We start from the raw sequence: 18,154 nt of genomic DNA, 5'->3' as shown, positions 1-18,154 counted from the left end.
GGTAGAGTGTAAACATCAAGCACCAGGTTGAAGTACAAAGTGCTCTGGAGAAGTGACATTTGCGCTAATAGCTGATAGATGACAACCACCAGGATTTAGGGAGACAGGGCAGGCGTGGCGAGAAGGCGTGTTTGGGGCAGATGGAGCAGCATGTGCAAAGGATCTGAGTTGGTACAGAGTTTGCAAAGCCAGGGACTGCACGATGGCCAGCATGGCTGTAGAAACAGCCCACGGAGCCAGATTGTGCAGGGCCATGTGGGCCACATCTAAGATTTTTGAAGCTCCAGTCACCAAGGAGTTCTGATGAAGTACTGGGCATAATCACAGCCGTTTTTGAGCAAGTGGTAGTAACTATCAGGTGCTCCCCTTTGGCCCATGGCCCCCTGCCTACCCCTGTGCAGGTCAGGGAAGGGCACTGAGGTTGAGGCAAATGCTGAGTCGTATCTCAATACACAACGAGACCTAAACCTACGTTAGAGTCCAGAGAGGCTTCCCTTTGATTTTTCTCAGAATGCTATGATGTCTGTGTCCCAGAGCTGGCCTCACCCATTCGTCAAGATTCACTCCAACAGCATGAGCCTAGTTACCTTGTATGTTGTACTGCCTGCTTACTAGTTCTGACCAAATCTATCCTTGCTCCTGGCCCAAGAGCCTGTGAAAAGAAATCGCTCAGTAAATCCACAGTCAGACTCCAAGCCAGTGAATTCCTAAGCCCTGTCACTGTCTGTGGCTACCCCATTGACCACCATGGCCCTGACCACCGGGCACAACTGCCCAGCCCAGGATAGGACCACTGCTGCTGGCAACTGGGCTGGGGACAGAGATGCTGCACATGGAGCTTTATTTGCTTCTGGTATGTACAGGTATGTACAGTTGGTATGAAGTCTATGGTACATTATTTCGTAAGATTACCTTACACCCTGGCACACTCCTGGGTGGAAAGCAGCAGATTCTGCTCCTAATATCCCACGGACGGTGAAGGAAAAGGACGCTAACTGGAGCCACCCCCTTCTGAGGACATTCATGGGGGCTGCCTGCCCCCTTTGCCAGACACTGAAGCCCTCCTACGGACAATCTGTGCCTCCCACCTGCTCTGGGCGCTTGCTGACAGGATTTGGGTGGTGACAGCAGCAGCAGCTGCTTCCAAAGTCTTTCTCCTCCAGTGGAACAACGCTTGTTGGGGGGCCAAAAACGAGCAATGGCCCCCACTCACCAATGGACACCTGACGCCTAGAGACTGACTGGAATCTTCCGCCCCAGGTTTGAGGGTAGCAGCTTGTTCTGCTGCCCCTAGCATGGGCACAGCCTTCTAACCCCGCCGCAGCCTGGGCTCATGGGGCGCTGGCGTGCATCTTCTCTAGGCAGCTCGTCCAAAACGTGACCAGCCGGTTGTCACGGTTGATGCAGAAGTCTGTGAAGTCCTTCAGCAGCCGATCGGCAAACTTCTCATCCCCTGTGGCACTAGAGCGCCACGTCTTGGTCAGCATGGTGTTGTAGGCCCAGTTGTAGCCAACCCGCTCCTCGCAGAACATGTTCTGGTTGGTGGAGCTGGTGGAGTTCCGCCGCCGCCGTTGCTGCCCTGAGAACTTGCGCTTGGAGTAGGGCAGCTGCAGAAACACCGTCCCTGGAGAGAAAGGAGAGCACCTGGGTCACAGCCACTAGGAGGGCACCTGGAGCCAGCTGAGGTGGTTCCGTGGCCACAAGCTCAGTGCAAGGGAAGGGACCTGCATGAACAGGGCCTGGGCCCTCAGGGCTCCTGCTCCCCCCACCGGGGCCCACCTGCCCAGCTCCTCACCTGTAACATGGATGTACTGAGGCTTGTTCTCAGCAGGGAAGTTAAAGGCAGAGGCAGAATATTTATCTTGTACAAACCCAAACCTAAGGGAAGGACAGGAAGACACACTGATCAGGGCCTTCCCGCCAAGGGGACAAAAGGAAAGAATGTGGCAAATAGGACTCGCTGACATCCTGAGATAAAGGGAGCTAGAAAGATCTCCTTCAACATGGAACATGCAGGCTGCTTTTTTTTTTTTTTTTTTTTTTGAGACAAAATCTTGCTCTGTTGCCCAGGCCAGAGTGCAGTGGCATCACAGCTCACTGCAACCTCAAACTCCTGGGCTCATGCGATCCTCCTGCCTCAACCCCCCGAGTAGCTGGGACTACAGGCACACCACTACTACACCTGGCTAATTTTTAAATTTTTTTTGTAGAGACAGGGTCTTGCTATGTTGCTCAGGCTGGTCTAGAACTCCTGAACTCAAGTGATCCTTCTGCCTCATCCTCCCAAAGTGTCGGGATTACAGGTGTGAGCCACTGTGCCCAGCCAGGCGGCTTATTCTTGTCCCTGCTGCTTTCCAACCTCTACCCCTTCTACCACCATGACTGCCCAGACCTCCTTGCACCCAGCCGCCTGTCATCTCTGAGGTCCACTGTGTCACCGTCACCACAGTGAATGAAAGCTCTCCCACCCACTGCACTCTTCACCCAGTCTTTGTCTCTGCTCAGATGCTCCCTCCCTATTGTTTCGTCCCTCAGCCGCTCCCACAGACCTGCCCACTGTCCCTTCTCCCCAACCCCACCCTGGACCTTTCCTCTGCATCTTGCTGGAATGTCCCTTATGTCCCAGTTAGCCGCACACTCAAGGGAAGGGTCCTTATCTTAATTCACCCTAGCCACACCTCTCTCCCTTTCTCCACTGTCCTTAGGCCAAGCAAGTGGAAGGTTCTCAATAAAGGCCTTGACTTGAAATGGAACGCAGTATCGTAACTGAAGTCCTTTTCTTAAGTAAAGAACACCAATCTGGGCCTCTCTGATTCCCTGTGCTCTGGAAACAGGCAGGAGGAGCCATTATTCATCTATGCCTTGTTCTGTTCCATTTCTCATCTCTGGCTTGTTCTATTCCTGGTTTTTCTATTTCCATAAAGTGCATTTATTACAGCTCTACCTGCTAAGAGCTGTAAAGGACGTGGTAACAGATGTGGCTCCTGTCCTCTAAGTCTGAGCGGTTTATGTAACAAACGCAGTGATGTAGGGAGAACTAAACAAGGTAAAATGCCTATCTCCTTTCCTGGACTCAGTTCCTCGGAAAGGTGCTGTATAAGCTATATAAGCTTGTACCAGCTTTATAAGCTGCTGAGGCTGGGTGTGGTGGCTCCTGCCTGTAATCTCAGCACTTTGGGAAGCTGAGGCAGGAGGATTGTTTGAGTCCAAGAGTTTAAGACCAGCCTGAGCAACATAGTGAGATCCTGTCTCAACAAAAAAATTTAAAACTTAGCAGGGTGTGGTGGTGCACACCTATATTCCCAGCTACTCAGGAGGGTGAGGCAGGAGGACTGCTTGAGCCCAGGGGTTTGAGGTTGCAGTGATCTATGACGACTCCACTGTACTCTAGCCCAGGCAACAGACCTTGTCTCAAAAAAAAAAAAAAAAAAAAACAACCCAAAAAACAAAAACAAAAAGCTGCCAGCTTTATACTGGCATTCCATAATTATTTACCAAAGAATACATGAAGTCAAATAAGCAAATTAAATGGACAGACTACTGTGCATCGCAAGCTCCCTCATCTATAAGATTTTGCCTTTGCTTCCTTTACTTTCTTTTTTTTTTTTTTTTTTGAGACAGAGTCTCACTTTGTTGCCTGGCTAGAGTACAGTGGCGTCATCATAGCTCACTGCAACCTCCAACTCCTGGGCTAAAGCAATCCTCCTGCCTCAGCCTCCTGAGTAGCTGGGACTACAGGAGTGTGCCTCCACACCCAGCCAAGACTGGGTGCATTTTTAAAATGCAATTTAATCACATGGTCTGTGGCTACCTCATTGTCCACTCAGGGAGAATGTAAGCTAGGATTGCAGGTAGGGGGCTTCTGTCCCTGGGAAAGAGATGTATTTCTTTGTTTTAACCCACCCATTTGCACATGGAGGAAGGGATGTAATAGTATCACTCCAATTGCCCAGATGAACATAGAGGAGGAGTGGGGAGCCATAGAAGAGGAAGTTCTGGGAAGATGGGCACTTTTCTAGCTCTTTCTGAGACAGACCTTATGGGTGGGCTGATGTGTCATTTCAGAGCCACATTTCCACTTCAAGCCCCACTCCAAGTGAAAGCTACATATTAAACAACTGCTCTAGGCAAGGCACTTTGCTAGGCATTGTAGAAGGAAATAAAAATGCCCTCTGGGGGCCCCCAAATCATTGGAATACATTCAGAGTGTTTTGAAAGAAAGGGAAAGAGGAATTCAGAATGGAAAAACCTGGGAATTCCTGGTGGAGCAAGATTCTGACAGGTGTGGAATGTGGGGGAGTATAGGTGTGGAAGGTAGAGAGATGCAGGTGTGGAAGGTGGACGATGTGGAAGGTAGGAAGGGTACAGGTGTAGAAGGTGGGGGGTGTAGATGGGGATGTAGGTGTGGAAGGTGGAGGGATGTAGGTGTGGAAGATGGAGGGGTGTAGGGAAAGAAAGTAGAGGGATGTAGGGGTGGAAGGTGGAGGATGTAGGTGTGGAAGGTGGAGGGATGTAGGTGTGGAAGGTGGAGGATGTAGGTGTGGAAGGTGGAGGGATGTAGGAGTGGGAGGTGGAGGGATGTAGGTGTGGGAGGTGGAGGGATGTAGGTGTGGGAGGTGGAGGATGTAGGTGTGGGAGGTGGAGGGGTGCAGGGGTGGGAGGTGGAGGGGTGCAGGGGTGGGAGGTGGAGGGGTGGGAGGTGGAGGGGTGGAGGGGTGGGAGGTGGAGGGGTGGAGGGGTGGGAGGTGGAGGGGTGCAGGGGTGGGAGGTGGAGGGGTGGAGGGGTGGGAGGTGGAGGGATGTAGGGGTGGGAGGTGGAGGGATGTAGGTGTGGGAGGTGGAGGGATGTAGGGGTGGGAGGTGGAGGGGTGTAGGGGTGGGAGGTGGAGGGGTGTAGAGGTGGGAGGTGGAGGGGTGTAGGGGTGGGAGGTGGAGGGATGTAGGGGTGGAAGGTGGAGGGATGTAGGGGTGGAAGGTGGAGGGATGTAGGTGTGGATGGTGGAGGGATGTAGGGGTGGAAAGTGGAGAGGTGTAGGGGTGGAAGGTGGAGGGATGTAGGTGTGAGGCTTAAGCCTCCTTCTGAGGGGGATCAGGAGGAGGATGCTGTTAAAAAAAAAAAAAAAAAAAAAAAAAGCAGATTTCACAAATAAAGGTCACCTCCCAGTGATACCCAGCCAGCAAAGCGCACCAGCTGCCTGGTGCTGTACAAGGCAAGCAGCGTAGGAGCTGCTTAGAAACGCGTCCATTAGCCAGGGTCTTCCCTAATGATTAGTGTCTACTCAGGGCTCACTAGGTGCATCACTAGGTTCACCAGGAACATGAGAGAACCCTCCCAACAGTCCTGTGAGGGGTGAGAAAATGAAGACTCAGCGGTTTCAGGACTTGCTCGTGGTTCCTCAGCCAGGTGGTGGTGGAGGTGGCAGTGGACCAGGCCCATCTGTTTCCCACATCAAGACATCTCCCACTGACCACTGCACTCCCTACCTTCTGCCCTGAATCTGCACACACACGCACCCCTGCCCTTAATGGAAGGAGGAAATGAATTACCCTTGTATTCATTCCGTAGCCTTTACTAAGCACCTGGTATGACACTGGGGGAAGGTGTAGAGAGAGGAATACTGAAGCAAGCACAGGAGGCTTTGTTTTCACCATGATTATCATGGAAGTGGCAATCAGACACCAGGGTAGTGATGTTTGGAGACAACAGGGTTTGCTGGACTGGTCTAGGGGGATACAGCTAAGCCTAGGACAGGCTTTCCCTGGCACACATATTAGGTGCCAAGAAATATCTACCAACTCATCTATTGCTTTTTAACTGTTATCTTTTCAACATATGTCAAGGGGCTCTTGACACATTTTATAATTTTTCATTTCATGTGATCTCTAGGATAGCTTGGCTCAGTCTTGTCAGAGGCCAAGAAGAGAGTTCTATATTCTCCACTCAACTGGAAGAAGGTGGTAATGTGGTCTGAAAAACAACAGCTACAGGAACCAGGGAGGTAGCGCTTATCTCTGAAACCAAGGAGTCCCGCTGGAGATAAGCGGCCAATTTGTCATTGGTGGAATAGATCCCTTTCTCCAGGAATAAAACAAACTGAGTTTCACTTTGGTAACCGCCGTTCAAGATAAACGCTGATTACTTCCCTCCTGTTAAGGGACAGACCTGTGTGCAATGGCTTCCTGGAAAAGGTGCATTCGGTCCCAGTATGTTTCTGGTTCAAAGCCTGAAAGGAAAAAAATAAAGGCTGAGTTGTGATCACCAGGTTTGTAATTCTCTCTGAGGCCAGTCTTCTGCACCCTTCAGTACTCTTGGCAGTTAGGCCCCTTGAGCCTAAGCTCTGCTTCTCCACGTTACCTGCTTTAGGAAGACTGGCCTCCATTCCAAGGAAAGGAAAGGACAGTTGTGAGTCCAAAGAAAGGATAACTTTGCGTTCACACATCCCTTCCCCCAAGCTATAGCAGGGTCTAGAAAGGTGATGAGTCCTCAACAGCCAGTGTGAGCTCCCAAAACTCAAGCTAAGACTCATTCTAATGACTTCCTACGCCAAAAGCTGAACGGACCAGGACATTAAAGTACAAACAGAAGATAAACTTTAAATGCATGTTAGCTGCTTCTAAGGAGCAACAACAACAAAACCTTTACTTTTCTATATTACCAATCTTCCATTTCCCTACAAGGAAAGGCAGTATCACAAGCTCCATGTTAGGGGTGGGGAAAATGAGGCAAATAAATATAAAAAAACATTTTTGACAAGTAATTGGTCGGGGAGGGGGGCAGAGCAGATGAGTCCCCTCCTCCACTACCTACTTTGTTACTCTGGCCTTGCTCCCTCTGCAGAGCTGCTGCTGAGGACCAAGAGTGGAGTGAGGTGGTGGGAGGCTGGGGCAGCCTGTCACCTAGCAACCGGCAACTGAGCCGGGCTGCTCTCGGATGAGGTGCTGAGGCCGGGGCAGCAACTGCACAGACATCCCAAAGACCAGGGTGCCTGCCACAGCTCTATTACTCTTTCTGCATTTGGAATTTTCTACCATGGGTGGCTCTCAGGATTCTGCGCAACTAAGGAGCAAAACACCAAAAAAAGACTCTGGCTTTAAAAGCAGAAAATACACACACACACAGAGCACATCCTTGTCAGAGTTTTAAGATTTTGAAATCCCTGTTATAGGAAGTGGTGAGAACAAGAAGAGAAGAGGCACAGACATAAGAAAATAGATTTTTTAGATTCAAGTCCTTATTCTTTTAAACTAGGACCCTTTCTTTGGCTGCAACCATGACAACCAACAGAAGATGCTAGTCTTGAAGACCGTGTTACAACCAGCAGGGAAAACCAATTTGTACAAAAATGTCCTCCATGCCAACCCTGAGGGCAATCCTGTGCCGTTACAGTGAAGGTGGAAAACCCCAAAAGAGTCTGCGGATGGTGTGAGGGAAGATCTCTCTGTGTTCACGATATAATAAAAACAACAGCACAGGAGCTGCCTGGTCTAAAATTGTCTGATATGAACACCATCATCTGGCATTTCAGGACTGCATAAATGGTCCTCTCTCAGCCACACTGCAGGGTTAAATGAGAATGTGTGTGTGTAAAGGGGGCTTTGTAAGCTCTACGTAGCAGGGACTCTACGGCCTCCAGCAAGGAGGGGCTCTGTGGGGCTCACATGGAACCCCAACTATCATTTAGAACATTGCTTCTATACAGAAATGCCTTCCAAGATGTAAACAAAGAATACGCAGATGGGCCTTTTGGAAGAAAAGCTGTTCGCACCACAAGAGCAGCCCATCACAGGAAAAGCATAGGAACACTTGGCCTACCGCACGTCACCCTCTGGGCCAGTTCTCTGCCGCCAGTCATGACACAGACTTACAGGGGCATGGAAAAAATGTATCTCCCTTACGTCAAAAGTTATTTCCTTCACACTTATAATCTGTATATCTGAGAAATTACAGGGCTCCTGATGTGTCAGCATCAATGCTAGCTTCTCGTTTTAAACAAGATCACCTGTGAACTCCTTGAAAGCTTTGAGGAGCTATTTATATGTTCATTCCCAGTGAGCACTTGGGGATAAAAAGCTATGTGTGTATGCTGTCCTAAACCTGCCTTCAGGGTTCTAGTGGACTGGGGTTGGGCAGCAGGTCTGGGTTGGCCCTGCGTGGTCCCTTTCTGATTGACAACCTGTCCCAGAGGGAACAGCTCTGATTTGGGTCCTGCTTTCCTCCTCCGAGCCTCCTCCTGTTCTGCTCTGCCTTCCTTAAAGATGTGTGACTCGAGCCACATGCACTGTTCCAGGGGCTGACACGCCACAGCTTTGTACAAAAGGACACTGTTTCCTATTTTGCTTTCAATGCCCCCTGCCCTCTTTTCAGCCTTTTTCCATGAAACAGCACATGCAAGTCCCCTGTGAGGCTCAAAGCCCCACAGCCCAAACCAGTTAGGCTGGAGCATAGGAAAGGACAGTGTGGGAGAACGCCAGTGCCTCTCGTGACTTTCAGCATGTCACACCCTCTCCCACCCAGCACTCCCTGCCAAGGCCTTATGATGGCTTTCCTGAGTTGGCAAGGCAGCTCTAGACACTCCAGTTTAGGAATAAGGAATTTGAGGCCCAGAGACGTTAAGTGATTGATTAGTCTAGGGTTACCCAGCCACTAGGTGATGAACCAGGATTAGAACCCAGATCCTTCTGGCCCCTCATCAAAAGCCTCTCTCTTTTCCCCAGCCCATGGCGATTAGAAACCCTGAGCAGTGTCCTTGGTGGGGGAGGGGGTCTTATTCGTCGAGACGGAACCTCTGGGGGAGTATCTCTTACTATCGAACAGGTGCTCGCTGCCCTCCTTGAGCAAGCAGCTGATGTTGAGCGGGATGAAGAGCTGGGCTCGAAGGGGGTCGCCATATAGGTAACTGGGCAGCGCGAAAGGTCCCTCCAAAACCGGGACCAACAAAAAGCCACAGGAGGTAGCTTTCCGATGCCAACCTTGGACCTGGTGGAAAGTGCAGAAACAAAGAGTGTCATCGCTAAGTTCTTTCAGACAACAGAAAATACTTCCCAAGGAGTGAATCCGCCAAAGCGGCAGCATGCATATTGATTGGCTTGTTCATTTATTCATGTCCTCTGGCTCCAAACCGGTCCTGGACAGGAAAAAGTGCAGTTTAACCTCCTGAAGAACACTCCGGAAACTGTGAGCTAAGCACACAGCTCCTCTTCATAGCCCAGGCTTCTGCAACTTTGGTGTTTCTTTTGAAAGGAACAGACTGGAGAGAGCTGAAACCCTTCCCATTTCAGGGGATATTGAAAGAAAGTCATGGGGTATAGGTTAAGTCCTTACAATTTTGTCTTTTATCAGGAATTTAATAAGTCAGCGGCCTCGGGGACACATGTGGCCTTCTGGATCCTTGAGTGCAGCCTTTTGACTGAATCTAAATTTTATGGAACAAATCATTAATAAAGTGATTTGTTCTATGAAGTCTGGATTTGGTTGAGGGGCTGCACTTGGGGATCTGGAAGGCCACATGTGGCCTTGAGGCCATAGGTTCCCCAGCCCCCTCAAATAGGAAAACAATCCACTCAGGCTGGCTGAGAGGAACATGACATGGGGTGGGAGATGACTGTGGTGGCCTCTGGCCAAAAGTGATAAGCGCTGACCTAACAGAAGGAGAGCCATTCTCCGGCAAACTCCCAAAAGCCGTCTGCCCAAGGACCCAGAACGAAAGTTACTAGGGCCTAAAGACACCCCTCCCAACAGTAACATTTTCTTGGGGAGCTGTGGCCATTTTCTAGTTCTCGAGATAAAGTGAAAGAGACCACTCTTATCTTTTTTCCCAGGAACACTCATAACAACAACAACAACAAGACAAGATCTCTGACCAGAATAACTCCTAAGGCTTGGTCAACAACCTTTTGATTTTATGTACTAGTTATCTTAATAAAATCTGATTTATAACAAATATGGACATTGCCTTAACATAATAAATTAACCTACACTACAGTTTTAAAAAGCTTAACAAAATAGTGATAAAGGGATTAGCAGCTTTCAGTGGGTTTTACATAAATCGACGTGAAAAGTACACTTTTTAAAGACACTTGCTAAATTCCTTTGAGGAAATAAACACCCTTCCTCCTGCCCAACTGTGACAATGCACGTGTGTCTGCGAATGCTGAGGTCGTGTTGTTTTGCGATATGGTTATCTGGTAGGGCCTGTAAGGAGAACATTTAAGCCTATTGGGTCAGAGGGTTAGTTTTGCCTGAAGGATGTGGTCATCCCCAGTGTCAACCAGCTGGGGAACAGCTAGTGTCCTGTAAGAGCTGAGCAGGACAAGCAGTGGGCTGTCTTTTTTGATTTGGACCTTAAAGATGTTCCCCAGATGAGAGCCCTTCCAAAGGAGGGGTCCTTGAAGATGCTAATGCCACGTGGAGGCAGGCAGAGACCCGGACAAATCTCCTCCCCAGGATACCGTGTCTTGTGGGACAAAACTGAGCCTATGAACTCTGGACACAAACACTTGCCAGCCCAGGCTGTGCTGATTTCTCTTTGGTCATCTCCCAGCTTTTAGTCAGCTCTTTTTGAACTTTCCAGCTGCTCTCAGCTGTGAGATGAGATGCTTGGGCTGGTGTTGGAGGGGAGCAGGACTCAGCTGAAGCTATAGAAAAATATCATTTTTGGCTATATTGGAGAGTGTATAAAAAGGAGTAGCAGACTATAAAGATGGTTAAGGAGAGCTTCTAGAAGATACTGACAGCATGGCTAAGGGGTGGGCACAGAGACTGGGGATGGGGTGGCCAGGGGTGGCTTCTTAGTGCAGGAGCAGTGAACAGCCTGATTAGAGAGGTGAGCCAGGATGTACCAGGAGGAGGAAGGACAGGCAGGGAGTCCAGTTAAAACAGGGCTTCTCACCCTTAGCGCTTGTGACATCTTGGGCTGGTTAATTCTTTGTTGTGGGGGCTTGTCCTGTGCACTGCAGGGTGATGAGCAGCATCTCTGGTCTCTACCCACTTGATGCCAGCAGCACCCTTACCACCAGCCATTTGTGACAAGCAAAAATGTCTCCAGATATTGCCAAATGCTCCTGGGCAGCAAAATCACCCCTAGCTGAGAATCACTGAGTTTAAGGCAGTGATGTTCATTAATAGGGGATTGGCTAACTATAGTACAAATAAATAATAGAATATTCCGCAGCCCTTAAAAATAATGAGACAAAACAAAAACAAAAAATCTGTCACAACCAAAAATAAAAAACAACCAAGGCAGATTTATTCCATGTACTGACATAGAAGACATACAGGTAACAGGAAAAATGTATCATAAATAGTTTCTATCCCATGCTACCATCTCTGTTGCGGAAAAAAAAAGTAACATGGTTTTGTATATGCTACATGCATAGAATCTCTCTGGAAGTTTACTTGACAGAGTGGTAGTTGCTTTTAAATGAAAAGTCCCAGGGATCGAGGATGGCAGAGACTTACTTTTCACTCTAGACCAGTGATTCTCAACAGGGAGCAATATTCCCCGTCCCTGGGGACATGTGGCTATATTTGGAGACATTTTTGGTTACCACAACCAGGGGGTATGCTATTGGCATTTACTGGGTAGAGCCAGGGATGCTGCTCAATGTACTATAAGGTACATGACAGCCCTCCCTACAACAGAGAATTATCTGGCCCCAAATGTCAGTAGCGCCAAGGCTGAGAAACCTTGACCTTACCCTTTTTGACCATTTGAATTTTTTACTATGTTGAAAATTTTTTTTTTTTTAGAGACAAGGTCTCACTCTATTGCCCAGGCTGAAGTACAGTGGCACAATTATAGCTCACTGTAACTTTGAACTCCTAGGTTCAAGTGATCCTCCTTCCTCAGCCTCCTAGGTTGCTAGGACTATAGGTGTGCACCACCACACCCAGCTAATTTTTAAAAAAAATTTTTTGTAGAGATGGGGTCTTGCTATGTTGTTCAGGCTGGTCTTGAACTCAAGTGATCCTCCCACCTCAGCCTCCCAAAGTGCTAGGATTACAGGTGTGAGCCACAGTGCCTGGCCTGTTTAAATTGCTTTAAAAGGCTATTCCAATAGACCAGTTGAATGATAATAAGAGCCTGAACTAAAAAACAAAAGTAATATGAATCTCTACAGAGCATTCCCCATTCCCCTCTGAGAGGTGAGCCAAAGGCACGGCCACACGCATGAAGGTTCTCACCATCTCAAAGAGTACTGCGGCAGTCACTGCCATCCAGTGCAGCTTGATCTCGAAGGCTGCATTCAGGGAGAAGTTGCCGTGGTAATAACAGCTGCACCACTCCAGCCGGTCTGTGCGGTTGTTCACATCGACGTCCAGGGTCACAGTCCTCTGCTCTGGGACAGTGGCAGCTAGGTCAGTACCGCAGGAGGGGCCCCAAGAGAGGGAAAAGGAGGAGTGGGATGAAGAGGAAGAACAAAAAACTAAGCATCCAGATATGAAACTGTAGAAGTGTCTTCTAAAAAAAATCACAGATTCTAGACGTTTCCTGGAAATCATCTAGTCCAGGGATCAGCAAACTTTTTCTGTAAAGGGCTAGATAAATAATTTAGGTTTTGTGGGCCATATACTATCTGTCATAACAGTGCAAAAGCAGCCATAGATGTTACATAATGCATGGGCTCAGCTGTGTCCCAGTGAAACTTTATTTACAAAAACAGATGGATTTTTAGGGCAGTGAAACTATTCTGTATGACTATTAATATGTCACCATACATTTGTCCAAACCTACAGAATGTACAACACCAAGGGTGAACCCTAATGTAAAACCATGGACTTTGGGTGATAATGACGTGTCAATGTAGGTTTGTGGATTATAATAAATGTCCACTTCGGCAGGGGATGCTGGTAGTGGGGGAGGCTGGCTGTGGGGTGGGGGCAGAGGATATATGGGAATTTTCTGCTCAATTTTACTATGAACCCAAACTGCTCTAAAAAAATAAAGTCAATTATAAAACAAACAAACAAATGGTAGGCCAGATTTGGCCAGTGAAGCTGTAGTTTGTCTACTCCAGTCTAATCCAACCCCTTTATTTATAGAGGAGAGAACGACAGCCCAGGGAGAGGAGATGCCTTGCTGAAGATCAAAGAGTCAGAACCTCAGCCAGGCTGAACCCTAGATCTTTTGACTTCAGCGGCCTACAGAGGACACAATAGGGCAAACAGCCCAGACAACAGTGAGAAGGAAGTATTGCTTTTTTGGTTTTAACCTGAGAAGGCAACAGTTCCATAATTTTCATTTTCTAAAAAAAATGAAACCTCATAATGAAGCTTAACACCTTGTTCCATTGTTGATGTGTCACTCAAGGACTCTGGGTGAGCATCAAACTTGCTCATCCTATTAATATCTGGGTGGGATCCCTGCTCAGAAATCTTACTCAAACCAAGATAGGGATATTTTAGAGATGTATCAGATAATCAAGTTCCTGAGCAGAATAAAGACCTGAAATGGGCTCAGAAGTAAAGAAAAGGTCAGGGCTGTGCTCTGCCTGGCTAGGCATTGCCAGACCTATGGTTTCTATAAACTATTATTCCCCCTTCCCCCTGTGAATTAAATGGTTTCTCTTTATCTGAAGCAGTCAGCTTAGTTCTGGGTTCTGCAGGTAGAAGCCCTGAGTGGCCTTTGTCACTGACAAAGATAAACAGCTCTTGAGTCAGCAATTTTAATGAGCTAGTGTTGGGAGGCAGGGGAGCTACAGCCAGGTCACATGGCACTTGAGCAAACTGATACTCCGCTGCCAGGTATACCACTTAGCACTCTCTCAAAACGAGAACATGCAAATGGGAAAAGTTCTTGACTTGGAGTCAGAAGATCTAAGCCCTGCTGTTTACTAGCCGTGTCTCTCTGAGAACATGCTTCACCTCTCCTGGTTTATCCTTGACTGCAAACTGAGATGTCCCAGGCCAGCTGCTTCACAGAGAGGTTGAGGATAAAGTGAAACACAAATGACAAGGGAGTCGAGAAGGGAGTGAAGATTCCCTCCCTCTCTCACCTTGTCCTCTAGCTACCTTACTCATACCTCTCCTTTTCCTTCTGTTCCTGCTATTCTTTTCTCCCAGTTTAAGCCATAAGCTCACCAATGCCCAATCCAAGGCCTGTCCATGACTTCCACAGACACTGCTTGAGCTGTCTGTGATACTTACCGCTGAAGAATTTGGTCATTCTCATCATTATAACTAGATTCTGTCTCTGCTTCATGATCCTGATTCATGACACTGCCAGAACAACCCTTTACCTAATAGCCCAAACCAAAGAAAGTTTTGCTCTCTAGTCTTAGACACTGTGTATTTCTCCCCAGGGGAAAAGCCCATGGCACAAAAACAAGGATACTCAATAAACACCAGCAGCGACCTCACACATCTCTTCTCTCCCATCTGGAGTGTTAGGTTCTGAACAGGCTTGTCTGAGGAAGCCCAGGGAAGTATACTGTTTAGCCAAGTGGTTACAGGCTCAAGATAGCACTGGCTTTGTACTTCAGGGGTTAGATTTGACGGAACAGATGCTTCTAGCAGGATTACAATGTTGACAAAAGTGTGAGCCCAGCTGAGTTGCAGCTTTCAGTGAGTTCAGTGAATTATTACTTGAGTTCCATGAGAACGAATTTATTCACCCTGGGGACAGAGAGATACAGCAAGCCCAAAGGAGGAGAAGGCTGAGCCTCCTTCACCCAGGTCATAGCTAGGGGGTCTTAACAACCTGGCAAGGGAATCAGTGTCAGTGGAGGACAAAGAACGCAATCTTAAGAAGGGGACCGACACTCTGTATAACAACCAGAGCTGCCCAAGAATGGAACGAGCAGTCTCACAAGTGAGTGCTGTGTCAATGGGGGTTTTCGAAGAGAAGCTGGCTCCCCGCTTACTAGGAGGGAAACATCCAAGTATCAGGGCTTGGACAGAGATGTTCTACAGGCCCTTCTGAACTTAAGATCCAGTGGGCCATCAAGAAAAGGCTGAGAAGAAGAACAAATGTCACAGTTCTTAACGGAATGTGAGAGGTCTTAAGGGACGTGGTCCGCTTATTCCAGAGCCTCAGATGCTCTTGTTGCTTCCTGGATCAGTGGCACAGGATGACAGGGATGGGGATGGGGATATGGGAGCCACCACGAGTGAAGCCAAAGAGGGCCCTGTGCCAATGCCAGGCACTTCAAAATAGGTTTCCACTGCTAACCACTGCTAACCTCTGATTGAGAATCAGAGTGTTTAAAAAGGAACATGTCAAAACAAACAGACAAAAAGGACAAGTAACAAATGATACACAGGCCTTCCTCCCCCTATAAATTATGCTAACGTTCTTCCCCACTGAGAAAAAGCCCAAACACTGAAGATAGTCTAATTTAAAAACAACAGATTCCTCTCACTTAAGTAAATAACATAGTATATTCTAACCTGAAAAAAAATGCTGGGAAGAAACATCTCATTTGCTAACACAAAGGTCTGAGAGCTGCTATGGGGATAGAACTAGCTGCAAGAAGGCCACGTTGGGTTTAGAAAGAAAAGAAACTTGTTTCTTTTGGGAAGGGTGATGGGCAAGGAGGCTGATAGAGTGAAATTCCTCTGTAACAACCATGGAAGCCATTAAAAAGTTAATAAAGGGATGTTTTCCCAGAAAACACGCACACACACAAAATTCTGCCTAGTTTCAGATTCCCCAACACCCTAAAGCTATACACAGAACCCAGGTGAAGAACACCTATTTAATAAACTACCTGCTGTAGATGTAAGTCCACTTCTTCCCTATTCTCCCTTCACTTTTCTATATACTGCTCCTCTTTAAGCACTAACAACCAAGGCTAACCTGAGACGATCTCAATCTCACATTGCGCTAAAGACTATGAAAGTCACGAGAGGGTTTTATCAGCCTACAGGAGAAGACAACTTTGGAAATGAAGTTGTTCACATAAAAATTGTGAAGATAGCCTTTAGAACCACAATGATGATGCATAGGTGACAATACCTAAAGCATTCTCCAGAAGCAGTAACTCTAACCAAGGAGTAAGTGTGAAAAATGGGCTGGAACTGTGTACATGCCTCCATGACATGTGGCTTGTCCACTCACTGTGTGGGGACTGTGCACATGCCTAGGTGATGGGCAGTTTGTCTGTTCCCAGGCTGTTAGCATTTTTTTTTTCTTTTTTCCTCACAAGTCTCTGGGTACTAGCTGTTAGCATTTTTAACTACTAAAGATGAAGAGCAGAACTACTGCCTTTCTGACAATTGGACAATTAACTGCTTAGAGTCAGAAGGTTTGCTGACTGCAGACCTAATGCTCCAAATTTGATTTTCCCCAATTCTGCCAAACAACATTCGTTCACATTTTTTCATACATTCAACAAATATTTATTGAAGCCATGTGTCAAGTACTATCCTAGGTGCTGAGATAGAGTGAGGTGGGAGAAGCAGAACAGAAAGATGGCAAGATTAACTGGTTGTAGGTCCTGGTGGGGGTCAAAGAGTTGTTGGAGTTGGGACTGGAGGGAGTGTGCTAGAAGGACCAATGGGATGGCACAGAGGGTAAGAAAAGCCACACTAAGAGAGCTGCAGCTGAGGCTGAAGTACAGCATGGTTAGAGCTCAGGCTTCAGGGCCAGCACTCAGTAGATGCAGAGCCTTGGGCAAATTATTAAATACTTCACCTTTCTAAGCGTCATAGGTTCCTGAACTCAAAAGCATAAATCTGTCACAAGACTCAGATGAAGATTAAATGAGACAATTTTCTGCTCAGTACAGAGTCTGACACATACATGCTCTAGAAATCATGGCATTAATGTTGTTGTTGCCACTGCACCACATCAGGTAGGGATGAAGCAACCACAACCACTAGCGCTGACAGCACAAGAGTTGCCCAGGGGCCAGGATGGAGCAGAGACCAGCATTTCCTTCCAACGCCACAGCTCCAGCGCTGACCATTCATTCTACTCCCAAGCTCTGCAAACATGCCCACATTACACATCAACCTCACACCTCCTTAGGGAGTTACTGATGAGCTTCAAAGCCTCTCAGGTTTTGCTGAGCTCTCTAATTTTGGCTCCTACTGGAATCCTTCCTTTTAAGACAGTGGTTCTCAACTGAGGGCAATTTTACAACCTCCAGGGGACATGTGGCAATGTCACACTGCAGTGTGCTACTGGCATCTAGTAGGTAGAGGCCGGGGATGCTGCTAAACATCCTACAATGCACAGAACAGCCCCCCACAACAAAGAATGATCTGGCTCAAAATGTCTGTACTGCTGAGGTTGAGAAATTCTGCTCTAAGGTTTTATACACTCTGTAGGAGAAGAGTCATATTAAAATAATTCCTTTTACTGAAGACTGTCAAGAAAAGAGAGAATTATAGTTACCTCCCCACCTTAAAGGACCAAAACTTAAAAGATTTATTTTGCAAAACATTCTGCTAAAATATGTTAGTACACCTGCTGCCATTAGGTACCCCTAAGCCTGTCCCTCTGATCTGGGGTATTAGTGAGGGACCTATAACCAAACTGGTAAGACCTCGGTAAACAGGCTGTATATGCTGGTCCAAGGGTCTTTCCCCACAAGGAGGTGACACTTGGACTTGCAGCATTTATGTGGCTTCTTCAGAAACCTTTTTGCTTCCTTCAGCTCTCAGGTAAATACAGTGTCACCGTACATGATCCAATATTTACTTAAAGTAACTCATTGTATCTTTGTCTCACAAAATGACCTCAGAGAGAGTGGTAGGGTTGACTTTTCAACTCTCTCTTTAGTATATATCTGAAAGCACCTAGCTTTCGGGCATTGTTTCTTGTTCCTCAGAGAAGATGAAAATCTTTAGCTTTAAAATGTGGCTACTAAAAATAAGCTTGATTTAGTGGGGAAAATGGTGTAAAGCTTAGTTTCTTGAGAAGCTTCCCATATGCAATCCAGTGCTATAACTGAATAACGCTGTACTTATCGAGTTCGTGTGCTTATTATATTTGCAATAGGTTTTCCTGACTCCACCTTCACTGTTAAGAGTATTGCTTTTTGCTTCCCACTGCTATCAGGGTACCCGCCCTTTTATTTGCTGTTTCTAGCAGGCCCTTTGTGGCACAAAATGCACGATCTTGCTGCTCACTATTCCAGGTGCTCAAAGGTCTTTGGTCTCAAGCCCTTGGTGATGCTCAAGGTGGTTTAGGCTGCAGAAAGTGAGCAC

General features: G+C 47.3%; 1 protein-coding gene across 14 annotated transcripts in view; it reads right to left on the bottom strand.

Annotated features, from left to right (window-relative positions):
* Positions 1 to 811: 811 nt before the first annotated feature.
* The window catches only part of DEPDC5 (DEP domain containing 5, GATOR1 subcomplex subunit), a 107,968-nt gene continuing 90,625 nt past the window's right edge, over positions 812 to 18,154 (bottom strand). For 12 of the 14 annotated variants that reach the window (XM_045534552.1, XM_045534558.1, XM_045534556.1 and 9 more), the window contains 5 exons: positions 12,185 to 12,354; positions 8,806 to 8,977; positions 6,164 to 6,224; positions 1,796 to 1,878; positions 812 to 1,624 (listed from right to left, as the gene is read on the bottom strand). In XM_045534552.1, the coding sequence (XP_045390508.1) occupies positions 1,332 to 1,624; positions 1,796 to 1,878; positions 6,164 to 6,224; positions 8,806 to 8,977; positions 12,185 to 12,354 (779 nt within the window). In that variant the 3' untranslated portion in view covers positions 812 to 1,331. Of the gene's footprint in view, positions 1,625 to 1,795; positions 1,879 to 6,163; positions 6,225 to 8,805; positions 8,978 to 8,997; positions 9,126 to 12,184; positions 12,355 to 18,154 lie in introns of those variants that run through there. The other 2 variants (XM_045534554.1, XM_045534566.1) reach the window with 2 other exon arrangements.

The sequence above is a fragment of the Lemur catta genome, chromosome 21, assembly GCF_020740605.2.
Source record: "Lemur catta isolate mLemCat1 chromosome 21, mLemCat1.pri, whole genome shotgun sequence".
NCBI classification, from domain to species: domain Eukaryota; kingdom Metazoa; phylum Chordata; class Mammalia; order Primates; family Lemuridae; genus Lemur; species Lemur catta.
This window is presented reverse-complemented; position numbering and strand designations above follow the sequence as displayed.